The 23,549-nt window shown below is 37.1% G+C and overlaps 1 protein-coding gene across 1 annotated transcript in view; it reads left to right on the top strand.

Annotated features, from left to right (window-relative positions):
• LOC124614330 (cadherin-87A) overlaps positions 1-23,549 on the top strand; it is a 698,834-nt gene that overhangs the window by 642,481 nt on the left and 32,804 nt on the right. The window contains exons 31-36 of the mRNA XM_047142934.1: positions 2,894-3,183; positions 9,804-9,979; positions 11,386-11,521; positions 17,765-17,889; positions 18,057-18,158; positions 21,233-21,347. Coding sequence (XP_046998890.1) covers positions 2,894-3,183; positions 9,804-9,979; positions 11,386-11,521; positions 17,765-17,889; positions 18,057-18,158; positions 21,233-21,347 — 944 coding nt within the window. The remainder of the gene's footprint in view (positions 1-2,893; positions 3,184-9,803; positions 9,980-11,385; positions 11,522-17,764; positions 17,890-18,056; positions 18,159-21,232; positions 21,348-23,549) is intronic.

Raw genomic sequence — 23,549 nt, 5'->3', positions numbered from 1 at the left:
CAACTAGAGAGGGGTGACAGATACATACATTTAAAAATATAGCATTTTACAGAATTGTTTTGAGATTCCATTTTAGAAACTAAGAAACAGAATAGCATAAGATCTGGACAAGTCAGTCTGAAGCTAGGACCAATACAGTAAAGGAAGCGAATAAATTTTCTGTTCTTTTTTTATATATTCATACCATTTGTTCAGATTTGTTTTCTTTGCCTGTTACCAAGGGAGAGTAATGTATGTGCATTTGTGTATCTACAGCTACATATGTACCCTGCAGGCCATCATATGGTGCGTGGTGAAGGTTGCCTTGTACCACTATAGGTCATTCACTTCCCTGTTCCACTCACAAAAGGACTAAGGGAAAAATGACAGTCCATGTGCCTCTGCCTGAGCCTCAATTTCTCTTATCTAGCCTTCATGGCCCTTAAGCAAAATGTGCATTGGCAGTAGAGGAATCATTCTGCAGTCAACCATAAATGGCGGTTCTCTAAATTTTGTTAATTGTCTTTTACAAAATGGATGTCATTCCCCCTCTGGGGATACTCATTTGAGTTCATGAAGCATCTCTGTAATACTTGCATGTTGATCAAACCTAACCAGTAACAAATACGGCAGCATGATTCTGAAGTGCTTCGATGGATGTCTTCCTTTAACACGATCTGGTGAGGATCCCAAATACTCGAGCAGTACTCAAGAATAGGTCGCACTAATGTTCTGTAAGCAGTCCCCTTTATAGATGACCTACACCTTCCTAGTATTCTCCCAGTAAACCGAAGTCGACGATTCGTGTACCCTACCACCAACCTCACATGCTTGTTCCATTTCATACTGCTTTGCAATGTTACATCTAGGTATTTAATTGATGTTACTGGGTCAGGCAGCACATCACTAATATTGTATTTGAAAATTATAGTATTGTTTTTTCTACTCACCTGCATTAACTTACATTTCCCTACATTTATAGCAAGCTGCCATTCATTCCACCAAATACAAATTTTCACAGTCTGAGTCCTCCTCCAGTCACACAGCAACAACAATTTTCCATTCGCTACAGCATCATCAGCAAACATTTGCATATGGCTGCTCATTCTGTCCATTGGTTTCCCTAATACCACTCCAAAACACTGCATTGATGTGTAATATCTATGGTATTCACATTAACTGAAATGTTTGTCAAACTGCTTGTTATCTTTGTATTTGCTATTTTATTGAAGATAATATCAGAGAGATGGCAACTGCCCTGAAGCTGACCAATGGATGACACATGCAGTCACTGACCACCACAATCAATGATCTAGCAGTGGCAGCAAAAATTGAACTCACTCATAAAGAATTAAGTATAAATGCCTTAGATTTACTTTGACAGTTACCGCATACAGCACCAAAAGATATTAGTTCCAAAATACAGTCCCTAAACATATTAAAAAAAGCATTGAGTCATTAAAAATGTAGTAGTTCTGAAGGCTACGATGGTCTACCAAAGTACTAAAATTTTGTGTGGACTTGATAGGACTAACCCTGACATATCTTTGTAATCAGCTAATGACTCAAGATATAATTGCTGAGAGTCTTAAATATGCTGTAAAAACACTCCTCTATAAAACTGGAGATAAGCAAACCAAATAATTGATCCTTTCACTCCTTCCAGTTTTTTCAATAGTTCTGTGAAAATAAGCTATAATAGAACACTGCCTAAATTTTCTGCAGAGAACTTTTTGTTTGTCTCTCAGTTTGACTTAAAGTAGTCACCACAGAGAAATAATTTAAGAAGTGTAGGCTATAACTCACCAAATAAAGGAAGCACTGAGTCACTGATACATGTATAAACAGTATATTCAACTAGGTACGCGCTTCCATTTTCATATGAACCACAGTTATACCAGAGGTCATAAAGGAAATCCTGACAGAGTTCAGTGAAAAAGAACTATCCTGTTGGTACATTCTGCGAGTCTGCCAAAACTCTTGATTGGCTAGATTATAAAATTTTACTGGGAAAACTAAAATGATATTGGGATAAATGACATCCCCCTGGCATGTATGAAGTATTACCTTCTTTTCTAAAAGCAGACTGGCAGACTGTGTCACAGAAATGAAACTGACTGCAGATTGGAGTAATGTAACTTATTGGAGTCCACACAGATAAGTACTTTGTTGCCATTTTCTTTGAAAACAAAGAGTATAATTAACTAAATATTAAACCACCAGTAGAAGATAAACAGCAGTTAACTATTTAATGTAATGGAGGAGGCAGCAGCTTTTTTGAGGTTAATAGATTTTGTTCTAATTTGTTATGTTGTATTTAGCTAGCATAAGCATAAATAATGTTAAGAAATAAAGAGATACAGTTGTTAATACAGTGTGCACATTAAATTTCTACTACTTGTTAGCCTTTTCTTAAGTATACCTTGACTCATTCCACATCCCTCAATGTTTCCCATCTTGACGGAGTCTAGGGAACATCATCAACAAATGAATGAATGGGTGTGTTATTAGATTTCAGCGCTTTTAGCTCCAACCTTATTTTCCTTTATTTTCAGTTTCTTTATATTTAGTTGGTTATCTGTCTACAGTCTTTTTTTCTTTCAACGTTTGTTATAATTCATGCCACTTCTGCTATGTTTTTACAAGGCGTGTTTAGCAGTCAACTTCCAAAAGGTAGCATTTTGTTTTTCAGATTAACATTTCGTCTTGACTTTCTGTTTGGTTAATTTCATTCAGCAGAAAATTAAATGCTGTGAAGACGTAATGTATCCTCTATCTACATTTTGTCCCCTGTGTAGTGTAGCACTCATTTCACATACTAGTATATCAACATATTTGTTTCATGTACTTCTAGTTTGTTGTTGTTATTATTATTGCCTCATTTTAATTGGTGTCTTTTACTTCTCTTTGGCAGGCATAAATGCAATGGCAAACGTCAATGAATTTGTGTCAAAGCTGTCTGCAACAGATCCCGATTTGGGAGATAATGGCACTGTTCTTTATTACATTGCTGCATCAAATCTATACAAATATGGAGCAAATAAATCATCAGGTTCTATTATACCTTCACCATTCAACATAAGCGAGGAAGGAAAACTAGTCACTGCAAATTACATGGCTGAATATAATCAGGACAGATTTGTGCTTAATATTGTTGCTAGAGAAAAGGCTCCACCAGAAAGAGAAGCAACAGCAAAGGTCCATGTAAGTATACTGAAAATGCTTCTCATTTATGTAATTATCGTTTTTTTTAGTGCTGCATGTGATAAAGAATTGAATCATAATATTCAATTATAGAAAAACATATCGCACACATGCACAAGCGTGCCACCCCCCATCCCCCATGTACACCCCTCCCCCCCCCCCCCCCCCCCCAAGCATCCCTGCTTCCACCCCCGACCCTCCACACACACACACACACACACACACACACACACACACACACACACACACACACCAGGGTAGGGGGAGGCAGCAGTAAAATTATATTTTCATATTACTAAGAATAATAGTGAATTCAACAAATTGGACAATGTGATTCTGTTCCTTCAAAGCTATCAAAATCTCTTGAATTGAATGTTAAATAGAGTTTCTGCTTTTGATACATTAAATGAAGCCTTTTTGTAAATAATCTACTATTTATATGACTGGAAAGCCAATGATTACAAACCTGAGCTGTTATATTGTCAGTTTGGCTTTCCATAAAGCTGGTACAAGGCCCCTACATCACTTAAATTGGACACAAAATGACATTTGTACTTGGCCCTTTGTGGCTCCTTGGTGGGGAGAAAGGGAAAGAAGAAAACAACAGAAACAAAGATTGGCATAGGTAGTGAGAGAAGAAAATGTAATTTGAAACTCTGAATATGCAAAGACAACTAACAGGAAAGGAGTAGAATGATAAAAAATTAAATTATAAGGGAACATGTACTTTAAAAAAATTATTTAAAAGTAAGATAAAGGATGGAGGAGCGTGAGCACGAAGTCTTGCCCTGACTATAACAATTTATTACAGAATAACCGTTTGACATAATAATTTTCATTTGTTGCCGTTACATAGGTTAGTGTGTTGCTAGTTCTTTTTTTTTTGGGGGGGGGGGGGGGGGGGAACCAATCGCATTAGTAAACCTCAACATGTTCTCCCTTGGTAGCTCAGAGAATGTCGAGGCAGTATTCCAGTTCCCGCCGGGTGTTTCATAACATGTGTTCTGTCACAGTACCCATAGCAGCTTGTATCCTAGCCTTCAGTTCGTCGACGTCAGCAACTGGTGTGACGAAGACTCTGTCCTTGATATAGCCCCATAAAAAAAAGTCAAGGGTCGTAATGTCTGGAGAGTGGGGTGGCCAGGGTGTTGGACCATTCCTTCCAATCCACCAATCCGTAAATGTTTCATCCAGGAAATAAAGCACTATCAAAGTCCAATTGGAGGGGGGGGGGGGGTGCTCCACCTTGCTGGAAAAAAATTATCCATGGTTGATATTCTTCTAACTGTGGGGCAATGAACTGTTGCAAAACATCTAAGTAAATGTTAGCGGTAATGGATTTTTCTGCGAAGAAAAATGATCCAAAAACCTTGTTATGCATGAGGACGCACCAAACATTCACTTTTTTGCTGTCTCACTGTAACTGTATAGTAGCATGTGGAGACTCTGAACCCCATATATGGACATTATGCTTATTTACCATTCCACTGACATGAAAGGTGGATTCATTGGTAAAGCATATGCGATTTAAGTAATCATTAGACGATCAGTCCTGTTGAGAATCGCATATTCAGCACATTGCAAGGCCTGCACGATTTGCTCTTTGTAAGCATGCAACTTAAGCCATTCATGAAGATGCTTCACCACACTTGCTTGCAGTATTTGGTGTTCACGTGATGCTTGACGAGTTCATTCAGACGGACCCCGTTGAAACGATTGCCGAACACGATCAACAATTGCATCACTCAAACGAGGCCTGCCACTTCAAGTATGATCTTCAATTCTGCCTGTTTCATTAAACTTTGCATAACTTCGCTTTATTGATTTAACGTCAGGAGGGCTGCGTCCATAAGAAGCCCGCTGCGTCCATAAGAAGCCCGAAATTTACACTGAACACTGACGGGTGATTTCGTTTTGTGAAACCAAAGCACACATTGCGCTTTCTCCTGCTTCGACACCATTTTGCCAGCAACTAACGTGACCTAACAGACCGCGTCGGTGTTGTGGAGCACTAGTGCCATCTATTGGTCACAACTAGTGACACTAACCTATGTAACAGCATCAAATGTAACTTATTATGTCAAGCGGGTATTCTGTGATAAATTTTTATAATCAGGGCAAGGCTTTGTGCTCACCCTGTACTTTATTAGAAATTAACAGGAAAGATGATAAATATATGGCTTGTATCAGACATTGAATGATACCTCTGTGAGTAAGATGAAAGAATATGAACTCTCCTATTCCCTCTCTCCACCTGCTCCTTCTCTCTCTCTCTCTCTCTCTCTCTCTTGTGTATGTGTGTGTGTGTTTGTAACATAACATGACACAGATGAGGAATAATTTTCTTTGGCACCTCAGTTAGAGAACAAGAAAATTTAATGAAGTAAATAATTAATTTAATTAATTTCTGAAAATTTCTGCCAACAAAAGATGTTTTTAAGATATGAGTTTGTCATTGGTCATTTACAAATGACTAGAAAGTAATATTTATACAGCTGAAATGAGATTTCTTAGGGCTACAAAAGGCTGTACCAGCAGACAGATTAAGAAACAGTGACATCAGGAAAGAATTAAACATATATAATGTAAGAAGTGATATTGAAGACAACAGAGAAAATGTAGTGAACATCCTGGCAGATTGAGACTGACTACCTTAAAAGACATAAACTAGGATCTGGCAGGCCAAAGAAGTCTGGGATGACCAATGAAGTAATAGGCACCACATATCACACAAACACCTAATATTCAAAGTTCAGAAGAAGAGGCTGTGGAAGAAGAAGAATATACCAGCAGCATTGGCAGTCTTTCACTTATGCAACTTTCAGTTGGAGTATACCCATATGTTAACCTGCTTGTGTTCAATATACGCATACTGCAAATTAATTTTTATTGTCATGTTTGTCATGTGTGAATTTACAGCTCACTGTGCAGAACTTCAAAAGTGTCCTGGAGGCATATCAGTCCACCATACAGATAAATCAGTAACATAAATAACATAACCAAATTTAACACCCTCCACTATGAATGACAACAGGTAAAGTTAATTTACTCAATAGACAGATGCAAAATGATCATTCTCTTTGACCGATTTTGAGTCATGCTCAAATCTTCCTGCCATCTCCCATCTTCACATTCATAGAACACTATATTGCAGACATAATTTTCCTGAGACATTTTTTCAGTTTTGATAACAATAGTATTCTTTTGTTCAGTAAAATCTTTATTCGTGAGTGCCAGTCTCTTTTTGATGTGTTCTTTGTTTTGGTCATATTGTGTATTCTTGCTACAGCAGAATTCTTTCAGTACTTCTGATGTGTCCACCCAAGGGGGCACAGTGGTTAAGCAAATGGATTCATATTTTAGAGGAGCAGGGTTCAAATTCATTACTGTCCTTCAAGATCTAGGAATTCTGTGAATCCTATTAATAACTTCAGGCAGTTGTCAAGATGGTTATTTGACTAGGTTATGGCCAATTGTAGCCTCCATCCCTCCCCAACTGAGCTACCACACAGCCTCTAAAATCCTCAATGTCAGTGGTAAGTTAAACTACAAAATTTCTTCATGCTGTGCATTTCTCATCTTTGCAGTACTTTTTTTCCATTCTTCTTCATAAATTTCATCTTTGCTACTACGCACATCTAACTCAAAATCTGTCTTAAGTAGTTTCTCAAAGCTTTTCAACAGTTCTAGTAGGCCCACTGTACTTTTAGGCAGAATGGTTATTAGGCAGAATGGTTACATTCTCTATAAATTTTAGAATGAGCGTCTGTTGTTCTTGATGAACTAGTTCATGAGTTTCTTTTTACATTTATTTAACAGACTCCTTGACATGGAACTCAAAAAGCATAGATAATGCTACAACTCTGCTTGCCTGGCTGTGACATCCCATTTTTATAAGAATTTCAAATGTCTTGTTCCACCTAACATCGCAGAGAGACCTTCTCTAAGATGAATATTGTTAAAATAACTCGCCCCCCCCCCCCCCCCCCCCCCCACCCTTTCCTCATGCTCTGTAGTAACAAGACTTTAAATTTTTTGCAAGGCTATCTGACATTTTTCCATCATATCGGATAGCGCACCAATTTTTGCACCTGTTGATTTGTTCCTGCTGGCAAATGTACAGAAATTGTGTAACTTAACACATTTTCCTTTTTCATAGAATATTATCAAGTAGATGAGAGCTATAGTGATTATTGAAAATAATAAGTTTCATAGTCTGTAGCTTGGTTTGAAAGGCAGATAATGGAAATGATAAGAGGTAGTGCCCCATCAGTGGAAAACTTTATGTTTGTGACTTCATGGACTGAAACCACTAGACAATTAGATAAATTCCTACAACATTTGAACTCCCATCATAATAAAGTTCAGTTCGCAATGGAGGTGGGATCTTCTATAAATTTCTTGGACTTTAATATAGACCTTAGCACAAAGATACACATATTTATCATTTACATAAAATTAGTTGCTGATAATACAATCCCTGCATGCTCCCAGCACTCACAAAGTCACAAAATGTAGCTTTCCATTTCATGGGGCATCACCTCATATAAGTTCCTTTATCAGAATCTGCAAATGAAACCTAGCTGTGGACTATCAAACTTATCACTTCCAGTAATAGCCATCTGTATCTAAATCTTTGCTCTGCAAACCACCATGAAGTACATGGTAGAAGATATGTACCATTGTACCAGTTTTAGGGTTTCTGCCCATTCCATTCATGTATGGAGCATGGGATGTATGATTGTTTTAATGCCTGCTGTAATTATTGTAATCTTATCCTCATGATCCCTTTGTGAGCAGTATGTAGGTGGTTGTAATATATCCCTAGAATTGTCACTTAAACACGTTTCTTGAAACTTTGGTAACAGACTTTCTTGAGAAAGTTTACATCTGTCTTCAAGAGTCTGCCAGCTCAGCTTCAGTATCTCCATGACACTTTCCTCTTGGACCAAACAAACCTGTGATTATTTGTGCAACCCTTCTCTATATACATTCAATACTCCTGTTAGTCCTATTTCGTATGGGTCCCACACACTTGAGGAGTATTCTGGAACTGGTTGCATGAGTGATTTGTAAGCAATCTCCTTTGTAGACTGATAGCACTCCCCCAGTATTCTACCAATAAACCTGCTTTACCCATGACTGAGCCTATGTGAAAATTCTGATCTAAGTGATAATATTCTATGCAAAAGGAAAATACATATGATTATGTTGCTTCTTTACAGTGGCCAACAGGAACCTGACACTAGTTACAGAAAGCGGTGCTCTATTCCATATGTGAACAAAATTTCAGATGGACTAGAAAAAAATTAGCCTTATAACTACAGTCTTACATTTTACAATACCAATAGCATATCAAGTTATTATTTGATAGTACAGACAAAATGAAATCTTTGACACTGAGTGACATGCAATCGCTGCCAGTTAAGAAAAGCTATGGCAATTAGGCTATCAGAACTTCAGAGAATTTGGATGCTAGAAAAGGCCAATTCCATCTTTATGGAACATATTTGAATCCCCCCCACCCATCCCCATCCCCGCACGCACACACACACACACACACACACACACACACACACACACACACACTCACTCACAGAGCAGAGGGAGAGAGAGAGAGAGAGAGAGAGAGAGAGACTGCTACATTGTGCTGGCTGTGGGTTTGTGTCAGATGGGGCGAGCAGATGGAGAAAGAGGTGGCTAACGATGGGACGAGCAGATGGAGAAAGAGGTGGCTAACAGGAAGATGGCTTGGGATTGGGGAGCGGTAGCTGGCAGCTCAGAGGGAGGCAGCTATCCTTCACGCCAGTTGCCTCCCTTCGAACCACTGGTTACCCTTCCCCCAATCCCTCCTCCCACTTTGTTCAGCTGTCACAATGAAGCTGCACAGCTCTCTCTCTCTCTCTCTCTCTCTCTCTCTGTGTGTGTGTGTGTGTGTGTGTGTGTGTGTGTGTGTGTATTCTAGCTTATTAAAGAAAGTTTTTCCAAAAGCTAGCAAGTTTTCATTCTTTTTTATGTGCTTGTTGATGACTCACTTCTACTATTCAGTAAGAAGTCTCCTTTACTCCAAATTATTGAAATAAATAAACATATTTTAGAGAGCGGCAGCTTAGTTGTAAGCAACCAAATACAATTTTCTTTTTGTACTTATGTTAAATTAAGTTCCATTTATGCAAATGTTAGATTACATTAGTAAATTCAAATTTATTTCTCATCTGTTTTCAAATGTAATGATTTCCACAAAAAACTTTATTTTTCATTTTTTATAAATGTAGCAATTTCTGCATTTAAAAAGTAATGTTTTCCTTTGCAAGCACTGTCTCACCATTTTATGTATATTCTCTATTTGTACCAGTAAAATCTTTGTAGCTGCACATCATTTTATATGCAAGAGTGATAATCCATTGTCACTTGACAATGGACCAAGAAGCTTTAAACTAATTTGTAAACAAATAAATAATGTTTTGCAGAACATAAGAATAATCCTTCATGTTTGGTATTGTTGTCAGGTTTTGTAAAGCACCAATGGAAAATGCAGTTAAAGTTAATCTAGAATAGCTACTAACCTTTTATAGCCTAAGAAATGTGATCATTTCCATGAACATTTTAAATCCTTTCAGATTTGGATCTTTGAGCCTGATCAGCTTATACGTGTGATACTTTCTCGACCACCAGAAGCTGTTAATGAAGACCGGGATGAAATAGTTGCAGAGTTGTCTAATATCACCAAAAGCTTGGTTGTTGTAGATGATATCAGATATCATGTAGACTCCAATGGACATATACATCATGATTGGTATGAATAACAACCAAATACCGTATTGATACTTTAGTGTCAGAAGTATTTTTATCCTTCACATGATTAAATGAAATATTATGTGAGCAATATTTGCAAACGGAGTCGTGTGACTACTAATTTTACATTGAAGAGCCACAGAAACTGGTACCCCTGCCTAATATTGTGTAGGGCCCCGCGAGCATGCAAAAGTGCCACAACACAACATGGTATGGACTCGACTAGTGTCTGAAGTAGTGCTGGAAGGAACTGACACAATGGATCTGTAAGAGTATGAGGGATTGGAGATCTCTTCTGAACAGTATGTTGTTAGGAATCCCAGATATGCTCAAGCAGAAGTGTTTTAACTCAGCAAAGTGTTTCTGGAGCCCTCTGTAGCAATTCTGGACATGTGGGGTGTTGTAGTGCCCTGCTGAAATTGCCCATGTCTGTCAGAATGCACAATGGACATGAATGGATGCAGGTGATCAGACAGGATCCTTAAGTAAATGTTACCTGTCAGAGCCGTATCTAGACGTATCAGGAATCCCATATAACTCCAACTGCACACACCCCACACCATTGCAGAGCCTTCACTTGCTTGAACAGTCCCCTGCTGACATGCAGGGTCCATGGATTTATGAGGTTGTCTCCATACCCGTACACATCCGTCTGCTCATCTGACCAGGCAATATGTATCCAGTCATCAGCAATCCAACATTGGTGTTGATGGACCCAGGCGAGGCATAAAGCTTTGTGTCATGCGGTCATCGAGGGTACATAAGTAGGCTGGCTCCAAAAGCCCAAATCCATGATGTTTTGTTGAATGGTTCACACGCTGACACTTGTTGATGGCCCAGCATTGAAATCTGCAGCAGTTTGCAGAAGGGCAGCACTTCTGTCACGTTGAACAATTCTCTTCAGTCGTCGTTGAGCCCATTCTTGCAGGATCTCTTTCCAGACCCAGCGATGTTGGAGATTTGATGTTTTGCAGATTCCTGATATTCCCGGTACACTTGTGAAATGGTCGTATGAGAAAATCACCACTTCATTGCTACCTCGGATATGGTGTGCCCCATCACTCATGCGCTGACTGTAACACCACATTCAACTGACTGTAACACCACATTCAAACGCACTTAAATCTCGATAACCTGTCATTGTAGCAGCAGTAACTGATCTAGCAAATGTGCCAGACACTTGTCTTATACAGGCATTGCTAACCGCTGCACTGTATTCTGCCTGTTTACATTTCTCTGTATTTGAGTATGCACGCCTATACCAGTTTCTTTGGTGCTTCAGTGTAATTATTACTGTTAGCTGTGTGCTTGGAATGACTGTTTCTGTCACTCACCATTTCCTGACATGCTTGGGTGTGTAGACATGTTTCTTTACTTGACTGCTTTATTTTTTTTTTTTTTTTACAGGTGTGACATGTATATGCATGTTGTTGATGAGAGTACTCAAACAATTGCACCAATAGCTGAGGTTTTAAAAGTGATTGATGCAAAATATGATTATTTGAAGAGCTACTATGCAGGAATTTCAATTCAGAATGTTGTGGTAAGGAACAAACATATATAATTTAAGCATTATAGAATGTAAAATCATCCATGCTCTAAGTGGAAATCGAAGATATTATTGAATGTGTAAAGCTAAGAATGATGTCTTTCTCTCTTGTGATAATAAAGCTCTGCAGTGAAGGATCTTTGTAACACTGAATGCAGTTTAGTAAGACTAGAGACAGAAAAATCATAGCTCATTGTCGTGTACATGTCTTTCCATTCAGCATTTTACTCACCATGCTGTATTGATTTTCTCTTTTTAATATAAGTGACAAATCACATAAAACCAAGACTGGAACTTTTAAGCGGTCATTTTACAATAAGTTTAGATTTAATACTGTATGATGTAGGTAACTGAGTTTCAGGATGCTAAATAGGTTGCAAAATTATAATACAGCAGAAAAGTTCAATTTTTGGTCCCTTTACAATGTCATGCACAGAAAGTATTATACTGCCCTACAACATCAACAGCAGAATGCCGATACACAAAAACTACAGAAACCTCTGCCAAATTCAAGTGTTCATTAAGTGGAAGCAGAAAAAAGATATATTTTATTTTTTAAGCACAAGTACTCAACATTTGTATCAATTGTTCAGAATGAAATTTTCACTCTGCAGTGGAGTGTGTACTTATATGAAACTTCCTGGCAGATAAAAATTGTGTTCTGGACCGAGACTCGAACCCGAGACTTTTGTCTTCCACAGGCCAGTGCTCTACCGACTGAGCTACCCAAGCATGACCCACGACCCATCTACACAGTGTTTCTTCTGCCAGTATCTCATCTTGGAAGGTAGAAGATGAGGTACTGGCAGAAGTAAACCCATGTAGATGGTTCGTGAGTCATGCTTGGGTTGCTTAGATGGTTGAGCACTTGACCATGAAGGCAAAGTTCCCAAGTTTGAGTGTCAGTCTGGCACGCAATTTTAATCCGTCAGGAAGTTTCATGTTGCTAAAACATTACTTCATTTTATAGAAGAAGATTTTTAAACATATGTTCAGTATCTGCAGCGAGGAGTCCTGTCATAATAAACTTGAAAACTTTTTGACAGCTGCTCTCTTCCATTAGATGATGCAATGCAGAATTCCAAAAATTACACAGGCCAATGATGAAAAACTTTTTTGCTGAAAATACCTTATTCTTATGTTTTTTAGGGTGGGATATCCAAATATGAGACTTAAAAAAAAACTGTATCACTCACCATTTCTTCCCCTTTTACTGTTAAATTTATTAAATTACACAATTTTTTAAAGAATTTAACAGCTTTTATATAGTTAAAGTAATTTTAAAAGGACGTGTAATGAATGTAGATGATGTTGGTAACACTGCTGAAAAACATTTGCTGGCAAAAAAAAGGTCGATTCTATTTTTGTGTTAACAGATGCTGTTTTGTTCACTGTCAACCTAACCTCACCTTCCTGTTTCCTGTACATGTCCTCAGTACAATGTCTAATTGTGGTCGTAAAAACTCTGCTGACAGTTTTTGTTATATTTGGGTGAATTTGTTATTAAAAAAAAAAAAACACCAAAGTAACATTACAGGCCTTGTGAAAAGGTTTATCTGTATTTGAGTATGCATGCCTATACCAGTTTCTTTGGTGCTTCAGTGTAATTATTACTGTTAGCTGTGTGCTTGGAATGACTGTTTCTGTCACTCACCATTTCCTGACATGCTTGGGTGTTTATCAAGAAGGTAATAAGCTATCCTAACCTTCTGTCCGCCATCCGACCAGTAGGGCATGGTGTAGATTTGCTGGTTCCTGAACCACCAGATGATTTAAATTCTATTCCAACGGAAGTATTTTCTGATGTACAATGTAATTTACATGAACCAGATGATGATGAATTCCATTGTAATACAGAAAGTCTAGAGCCCAAATAGACTGAGTTTAATGATTTGGTTAGGGATCTGGGCTTAACGAAAGAAAAAACTAAATTGCTTGGCTCTAGATTAAAAGAAAAGAACTTATTGGTTGGTTGGTTGGTTTGGGAAAGGAGACCAGACAGCGTGGTCATCGGTCTCATCGGATTAGGGGAGGATTGGGAAGGAAGTTGGCCGTGCCCTTTCAGAGAAACCATCCCGGCATTCGCCTGGAGTGATTTAGGGAAATTACGGAAAACCTAAATCAGGATGGCCGGACGCGGGATTGAACCGTCGTCCTCCCGAATGCGAGTCCAGTGTTTAACCACTGCGCCACCAAAAGAACTTATTGGCAGTTGGAACCAGCATATACATGTATAGAAAGAGAGAGCAGCAGTTTTCCAAGTCTTTTCAACGAGAAGGTGATTTAGTATACTGCTCAGACATTCTCAGTCTGATGAATGAGTTTGGTATTGAATACAAAAAGGAAGACTGGAGGCTGTTTATTGATTAATACAAAACTAGTTTAAAGGCTGTTTTACTACACAATGGTCACATGTATGCATCTATACCTGTTGGACATTCTGTACATATGAAAGAAAGCTATGAAATAGGCTATTCTGCTCATGGTTGGATGACATGTGGTGAACTAAAAGTAACATGCATGCTCCTTGGTCAGCAAGGTGTCTTTACCAAATTTCCATGTTTCTTGTGTGAATGGGACAGTGGGGATAGGGATCAACACTGGTGCAGTAAAAACTGGCCTTTGAGGGAGTCTTTAAAACCTGGTGAGAAGAACATTCTATGCAAAAACCTTGTAGATCCAAAACATGTACTCCTACCATCTCTACATATAAAGTTAGCCTAATGAAACAATTTATGAAGGCTTTGCCTAAAGATGAACCATGTTTTAAGTATCTCTGTCAAAAGTTTCCACACCTTTCAGAAGCTTAACTAAAAGAAGGAGTCTTGTCAGACCTGACATTAGAAAATTGATGTTTGATGTTAACTTTGAATCCACAATGACCTTAAATGAGAAAGAAGCGTGGGTATCATTCAAGTAAGTCGTCTCAAAGTTCCTATGACCTGAAATGACCCAGAATATGTTTCTATTATAGCTACAATGTTAAAGAAGTTTAAAATTTTAGGATTTTTAATTAGCCTGAAAGTTCACTTTTTGAACAGTTACCTTGATTAGTTCCCCAACAATGTGGGAGATGTTAGTGAGGAGCAAGGAGAGCATTTTCACCAGGACATTAAAATGATGGAAAAACGCTACCAAGGCCGCTGGAACATCAACATGATGGGGGACTACTGTTGGTCACTTCACCGAGAAGTTCAGCAAGCGACTCATCGTAGAAAAAGCTATATAAGAAGCTTCAAAGAAAAAAGGGAAATAAAATACAAACCAATTCCAGCTGACAAGTGAAACCGCTATTAACACATATGATTGTTTTAAGTAGCTTACTGTAAATACAAACCATGCTTATGTTGTAACAAAGCATTTCATTAATTTCCCCATTTACCGTATAGCATAGGATTTTTATACTATATGCTAAAAAGCATATTGCTTGAAGACTATGGGTGATAAAAAAAACTAAGGTAAATCTGGATTCAGCTTAAAAAAACTATAAAGATCAGCTATCAAAGTAAAAAAAGTTAAAAAAAAAATTTCTTTGGCCTGTGTTATTGATACTGCTACATGGACGAATATGCATCTTGTGCAAAATTCTATTGCATTTTCTTTGGCATTGGATGAATGTGTCAACCTTTTTGACACAGTGCCTTGTAGCTGGCAAATTGTTCTCACATTGGTTACAACATTCTCATCAACCCATGTGTCTTACTAGGCTTGGTCCAGAGACAATGCAATAGGTGCAGATGTTCTAGCATTTAAAAAGGAGCATACTGACAAAACAGTTTTTCAATTGAAGACTTTTGCTTCTGAAAATACATATGATACATCCATGCATGTGAGTTTCATTCAGTCGAGGAGTCCTTCGGTGATGTGGATGACATGGGACTGAATTTCAGTTACAAATAGGTTCATAGTGTGGTGTACAACTGTGTTATAAAATTTGTAATAAAATTAGTTTATTTGATTGCTATAATATTTCTAAATTTCCTCAACTTGACAAGCTAGCCATTCAAAATGTTATACCTCAGTGCACAGCACTTTTCCCCTCGATTTAAAAGGGCTATATCTTGAAATAGTAAATACACATTTTCTAAAATGAATGTGAATTTCCATGGACAATTTATGGTATACTTTACATTTAGTATCTCAAATGGTGAATAGAATTTAGACTAAATACCGTTTTAGATGTTGCACATTCCGAACACATCACAGAGGATGGCAACCTGTACTTATAGCACCCAAAAAGTGTATGGCATCATCTGAGGCGCTGCAGGAAGCACAGTAAGATGAATGAGTTTGATTTATTTGAGTACTTAATTTATAACTCAATACTGGTTAATGGCTATCATGCAGATCTCAGTGGAACATTAATGAATATATGCAAATCCCATTTATACATAGATGAATAATACCATGAACAAAGTGTAAGACAAATTTTACTGTGCTATCTCAACGAGTTCAACTGCAGGAACAATGCCACCTTCCTGCATTTATGAGATAGACCCCTAAAGCTGGAAAAAAAGACTTTTGTTTCCTTGGCATGAAGAGTAGCTCCTCACCTCTGAACAAAATTCCACATGTTTTGGAAGAGACCACTGCCAACATTTTTGCTTCAGTTTAGAATTTTTAGCCGCAAGAGATCTGGGTGATGACTGTCATGTTTGCATGATGTCAGTGAGATGGTTCAGGCCATGACTTCTCACGACTTTTCACCTAGTTCTTCAAATTTATGTTTGGTTTTTTAGTGCTCTCACATGCAGCACTAGCATTGTCCCCCACCCCTATAACTGGTCTTGTCTGTGTGAGTGGCACTTGTATGTGTGTGTGTGTGTGTGTGTGTGTGTGTGTGTGTGTTGACCAGTAAATAAACAGGAACCACGGTACAAAATATTTCCTACATGTAGATTACTGATCTGGTTCATATGCCTCCGACTTAAAAGTCTTGTAGAATGTCTGCTATGATCTCCTTAATGTAGTTAATGATGATGGTGAATTGTTATTAAATGATGTATCCAATACTAAAGAATTTGGATTTCATTTCTCTTCACATTTATTAAGTTAATGTTTAGCTTGATGATAAACTTTATAAACTATAGGACATCTATCCTTTGCATAGGTCAGTAACTTAAACAACTTGGAGAATGTTCAGGTAGTCCACAAGTGGCAGCAATAAATGAAATAACTGTACATGTTATGCAATTCACTGTGAATTTGAACTGCCTGATACATAGTAACTGCACACTTTTAAATGTCTATCTTTTGACTAGCAGGCACATACTGACATAGTTACTTCACATTGTAACTGCTTTGTGCTGACTGATAGAGGCTATTTACAGATGTCCATATTACAAAAAACTACACGTAGCTAAAATACTAAGCTATTCCAGTGTAGACATTAATATAAAAGGCAGCAAAATTAAAATGGACAAAGGTACAATAAGCAGTGAAGTAAGTTTGCTTAACAGTCAGCTGTATAATTTGAAAATGGCAAAATTAATGGCACTATTTCATCAGTGAGAAGTATAGTGAGCATGGGATATTCAAGTTTGACAAAAGTTTCTGATCTGAATAATTAACCAACTAACAAGTTATTTTAGTGAAAGTATACATTTTTGGCAACAGAAAAATCAAAGCTACAAAACCATGGAACTGAATTTTAGAAATTACATTTTAGGATTCAGACATTCTGGAACATGAAAATCTTGAATACAAATGGCTTTTAAAATATTATGTTTTCCAAATAAAGTTAAGCATTTGTTGAAAAGAAGAGAATAAAAGCTTTTAAATCAGCTATGTTAATCTTGAAATACACAATTTTTAGGAGTGTGGAGTTCTGAAATGCACATGGTCTCCAGGTATCATAAATTATGAATATTTCTTTAAATAAAATGTTTCCATAAGAACTAAATATACCACTATCATCAGTGGCCTGAAAACTACTATGGTTTCATGAAATATAGCAAGGGAAAAAATTTAAATATCTTTGTTTAGTGTGTGTGTATGTGTGTGTGTTTATCATATATGTATTTCTGTTGTATATGTACTAGTAATGAAGCAAAAATACCAGAAAGTAAATAATAATAATACTGCCCCCCAAGAGTGGTATACGGATGAGTAGCATAATTCCACTTTGCTGTGTTACAAGCAAAGCCACAATTTGGCTAACTAAAACTGAAATAAATTACTTACCTATATGTATGACATTTACACTGGTAAATTATTTGTCTTTCTTCTTTGTTACAGCCAGCATTTGTTGGAGTGCAGGAGGAAGCATTTGATCCAGCACTTGCTGCACTCATTGCCCTTATAATTGTTCTTTTTGTGGGCTCAATAACATTTGTTGTTGTTTGCTGCTGCCTGAGACATTGGTATGTATGTGTGATGATGATATTTTTACTTATTTTATTGATATTTTATGGACATACCATGCAGCTGGCACCATATTACATTAGCAGTACATCTGATGATTACAGCAGATAAAACATTAAGAATTGTTAATTCACTAGTTTAATGTTTTTGCTCTTTTTTCTCTTAGGGTCATTACTGTACCAACAGATCTGAAGAAGAAAGAAGCATTGATTAAGAAAGAAATTCTGGATGAGCTTAACACAACAGAAAATCCGCTGTGGATAGAACAGTAAGTAGTGATAATTTTTTCCTCTTTTTGACAGCATATATTATGACTAATTAAATGACTAATTAAAGTGACATAGATAATAAATTGGTGGAGGAAACTTATGTAATTAAATGAGGGCACCACCTATTGTGAGAAGGGAGGGCCTAAGTGACTTCTCTCCTCTGAAACCCCTTTCTGAACTCTCCCAACCAATTCCTATTCTCTCTCAGTAAAAGAAGTCTGCTGTTTCAAAAGCTGGTAGCACTGTTTTCTATTTTAAAAGTTTCTGTCAGCAGTATTCAGAGTTGATTCAACAGAAAGTAAATATTACTAATAGTTTTGTGATCTTATACATTATTAAACTGAATTTTTGTTTTTACACAATAATCACTCTGCAAAACCTGCTGACACAAAAGTGGACATACACTACATTTTCAGCTCTTAACATTTGCTCTGACTTCTTGTGTGTATTTCCACCTGTTTTCTTCTCACAACACTGCCATTATTTCTGTAATTCAGTCCTTTCCATGTTTCACTAAATGTTAGTGTAAGCTTTTCAACAATTTATTAGTTAGACTTTTCTGTTTTTTTCTGTAGGTACTTATATTTGCATCATCTTTCTTAGTACCTACTCAGTTTTTACAGCTTCATGCAGTCCAGATATTCACAATGTACAGATTATGGTTAATTATGGTTAGCTAATAACTGCTCACTCTTATTCTCTCCCCCCGCCACATTTTCTACCTTAAAAAAAGTGTTCCATAGTGCTGCCATTTGGCTCTTAGCTCTTTTCTTGAACTACTTTTCCATACTATGGTAACCAGGTATTACAAATTGATGATCATCTTTTTTACCCAGCAAGGACTTTCCATTCCTTGATTTTGATAAATCCTCCTCCTATTCCTTTTGAACATCAAACCACTTATCATGTGTTACAACTTTTGTTCTATAGAATGTGTTATTAATATATTGATTACTTTATTCTGGCCTGTCTTTATGTACTCACATTTTTTTCTCTTCTGCCATAATATTTTCTTTATTCTCTAGGTGTAAGTATGAGATGTGATGAAAAATATATTAATCAATGTTAAGTGGTCCAGTTTTAAAAATTGTCCCCGCTATAACACCAAGGATACTGCTCATGTTTGGGGTGTGGCTATGAATACATGTTTTAGGTAGCTCCACAAATTCTTAGTTCACAATATTTAATACTTGAGTTTTAAAATACCTGTGAGTAAAGGAGAATAGCCTCCTGATACCACACCCAGCAGTGGTATCCTGTTCCCATCATGTCCCTATATGCTCTCACATGCAGCACTAGCATTGTCCCCCACCCCTATAACTGGTCTTGTCTGTGTGAGTGGCACTTGTATGTGTGTGTGTGTGTGTGTGTGTGTGTGTGTGTCTGCAACTCAACGCCTCTTCTATGGAGTGAGTAGCAATGTATCCTTTCCATACTGTTGTTATTCCATCTTGGACTTTCCATTGTTTGGTCCAACACATTTATTTCGAGTAACATAGAAAAAAGTAAAATTTCATGATTGAAATAATATAAACATGCTATAACTGCTCTTAACATGTAGCGTAGGATTTGCTAAGTAATTAAGTTTTGCTTCTTTTTACCACTTTTATTAATGCATTCCTTGACAGTTTGGTTCTCTCTCATGCAAATGTTTACAGAACATGGTTCTTAGGTGAGTTAATGAATGTAAAATCTTTGCAGCTCCATTTGCTACTGTGCTTCAGTAGAAGGGAAATAAAACTATTCACAAAGTGGGCAGTTTATTTTATGATCATAACTTTTAAAATGTATATTTTCATTTTACTCCTTACATTGGACAGATGTACTCTTAACAGAACAAAGCCTGTATTAATCCTCATTTTTGACAACGCCTTTGTCAAAATTTGCTCATAAACAGTAGAGAATATTGATCAATGCACTTCGTTCAAGATTGTAACCTGGTTGAATTAGTACCACATTTGTAAATTTTTCCTTCTGTAATCTGTACTTATATTGGACACACTCTCAGAATTTTAGATTGGGTTCCTAACAGCTTTCTTCTTAGAATTTAGTCTTCAACTTAATTCTTATAATATACACTGATAAGCCAAAACATTATGACCATCTGCTTAATAGCTTGTTTATATGTCTTTGGAACTAAATGCATCACTGATTCTGCATATCAGGGATCTGACAGTTTGTTGATAGGTTTGTGGAGGTATGTAGCATTAGATATCTATGCAGAGGTCATGTAATTCACATAAATAATGGGCTGCCGATTTGTGTGCATGGTGATTGTGCCCCATCGTGACCCAGATGGATTCCACAATATTCACATTAGGCAAATTTAGTTGCTGAGACGCGAGTTCACTATAATGTTCCTCAGACCACTGTAACGTGGTCCTGGCTCTGGGACACAGATAATTGTACTGCTGAATCATTGTCAGGGCGTAGGGGTGGTCTGCTACTGATCTCCATGTTCAACAATGTGTGATGAACGGTGTGCTCCATAACACTTGTGCATGCATCAGCACTGTGCTCTTTCCCCATTTGCAACACATATCTTTGCTAGAGTGATTCCCCATTCATGTCTGCTCTGCTTATGTAATTTTGTTACCGTATCATGTGCCCACAATGTCACCAGGCAGCATCCAACATCACAGTGGGCAGTAGTCATAATGTTTTGGCTTGTCAGTGTCACTCATGTATCAAGATGACTGTTGACATATATCAGATTCCCGATGGCATATACAAAATGTAAATAGAGCAACATGTAATAATGTTTAAGTTCTAACATAGAAAGACTTGCTTCCCTTCCTAAGTCATGTTCGTTTGTTAAAACCAAAATAATTATTGGGAAGGAAGAAGGAGCTTTATAAGTCTGATTAAAAAGTTCTCTATTATGCAGTATATGGTTGTGGCTCTAAAAGAGGGAATACATAATATTGTACACTAGAGATGAAATTTGTCACACTGTACCACTACATACATTTTTTTTTTATTTTATCAGTGGTCCCACTGTACAGTAAAAAGTAATTGCTACTGCTCTTCTGCTTGGCAAAAGAATGATATGCTATTTGACCCTTAATTGCAGGAAACTGAAATTATATGAAGAGCAGGAATTGACAATGCAAGTGTTCAGTGAGCCAGATATGATGGCCTCACAACAACCTGGAGGTGATGGTGGAAACACAGGGCAGTTCACACAGGTATGACTGATATTTAGAAAACAAATGTGGTAGTCACCTTCATAATGAACAGTAGGTCAGGAATTTACGATTACTTACAGAACATGCATAGATGTAAAATCATTCCAAGAGTTCATAGATAATTCCTTTAATTATATTTATGACATCGTCTCATAGTTTATGGTTACGGAAATGAAGTTTTAATTGATGGAAAAAGCTGTTTGAGACACTAGGCTTGTGTATATGATGGGATGTGTTTAAACAGAGACTTGTTCATCTTGATTTAGGCTTTCTGTTAATTTGCTAAATTGGTTTGAGCTGATGCTGGAATGGTTCTGTTAACATGAGTGCATCGTGTCCTCCCAGCATGCTCGATTCTCATCTTTTGTATCCCATCTTGTGTTAGACTCTAACCAGTCATTTATGGATAAATGATAGAACATGTTCTTTCCCATATACCTTTCATGTCTGTATCAGTGCTGAAAGATTCTGCACCTATACTTTAAAAAATGATGTGAGGTGTGCTGGTATCACTAAATGTGCCTGTTCTTTAAGTCAAATGTTTACAGGCAATCTTCCTGGACAATATTAGAATTCTGCCAGATGTAATGAATCTCCAGGCAGAGAAACAATTTGTTCATGGCCACGTATAGATCAGATAGTTTGCAAACAAACTATGAACTTCCTCTCAAAGTTACATTTTTACAGAAACTGGTCCAAAATAAGCTTAGCCTTTATTTCATTCTTCACTCTGTGTGTCTTATATTCCACTGTCTGTAGAATCTGCCCTATATTTGTGACAGAAAATGGTATCCCTGTTCCATATCAATGGGACTATTTAAACTGCACACAGTTAAAACTATCCATGGTTGAACCATGCTACCTTTTGCTGATATGATATTGCCACACATAAACACAAATGATCATCTCACTGTTTTTTATTGCTGCCACATAGTAAACCAATTCTAACTCGAATAATTTTTTAACTTCTTTACATTCCTCTTTTAGACAGTTTGTTTTGTTATATTCTTTGTAGAAATATCTTCTTTTGAAACTCCGGATATTTCAAATCCTTTCCTCTACACCAGTGAATGTGGTTATTTAATCTATCTGGATGAACAGATTTTCCTACAATATTTGCCAACAAACTTCAGAAAATCTTTTTAAAATTATTCTCCCTGTATTTAAGGCTGAAGATGTAGGCATTTGCAGTGTAGAATTTACACTTATTTTTTCAGAATGGTTATTCACCATTATGAAATTGCTCTGACACAAATTAGTATGATCACAATGTTAACAGATATTATTCAGTGTTGAAACTGAAGGAAGATTAGTGAATAAAGTATCTTTTATCATCACCAATGGGCCTACCAGTCTAATGATAAAGTGCATGGCTGGAAACCAAGAGGTTTCAGGATCAAATCCAATTCAGACCATTGAAATTTTTCAGTCAGCCTTTACCCTAGCATTCACATCTTAGTGATATGGAACTATGTCAGAAGTGACATGTGGTTCAGATTCATGTGAAACAGGAGGTCCTCTCACTCTGGTAGGATTAGTGGAGTAGATTAAAGGCACAGAAGTCACCAAAGTGGTGTCCAATTGAAACAATGTGCAAACAGGTGGATGAAAATTCCTCTTTAGGCGTTTCCAACCAATTAAGCCCTACAAATTTACTTTATCATCATTAGAGAAAAAACACCATTTTAGATGAAGCAGAATGGTGAAGATCAGTATTGTGTTTGAAGAACCATTCCAAATAACACCTGAAGTAATTTCAGGAAACCTAAATGTGGATGGCAAGACAGAGATAGAGCACCACATCTACCAAACTGCTCCTTATCTCAAAATATTTTGTACAGCCAAAATATGAATCACTCCTTTTAGATAGAAAAGACATTTAAAAACGTCACATAAATGTGCCAACAGTTCTTTCAGCTATGTACTTTATCTTGGGAACACTATTCCGTAAAGATGAAAAGATGAGTGCATCATATACTCCCAGCATGCTCGATTCTCATATTTTGTATTCCATCCTGTGTTAGACTCTAACCAGTCACACACTGTTCCAGTTATTTAAGAAATCCTTTGTGAGCATGGATAATTCTATTGTAGCATCCACGTTCACTTCATATGCTGTTTGGGAAACACACTTATCCTGGCACCGATCCATCAAGAATCTCCACCAATCAGTTTCAGTAAACATTGTACTTGCAGTTGCTT

Source organism: Schistocerca americana, chromosome 1, assembly GCF_021461395.2.
Source record: "Schistocerca americana isolate TAMUIC-IGC-003095 chromosome 1, iqSchAmer2.1, whole genome shotgun sequence".
Taxonomy (NCBI): domain Eukaryota; kingdom Metazoa; phylum Arthropoda; class Insecta; order Orthoptera; family Acrididae; genus Schistocerca; species Schistocerca americana.
This window is presented reverse-complemented; position numbering and strand designations above follow the sequence as displayed.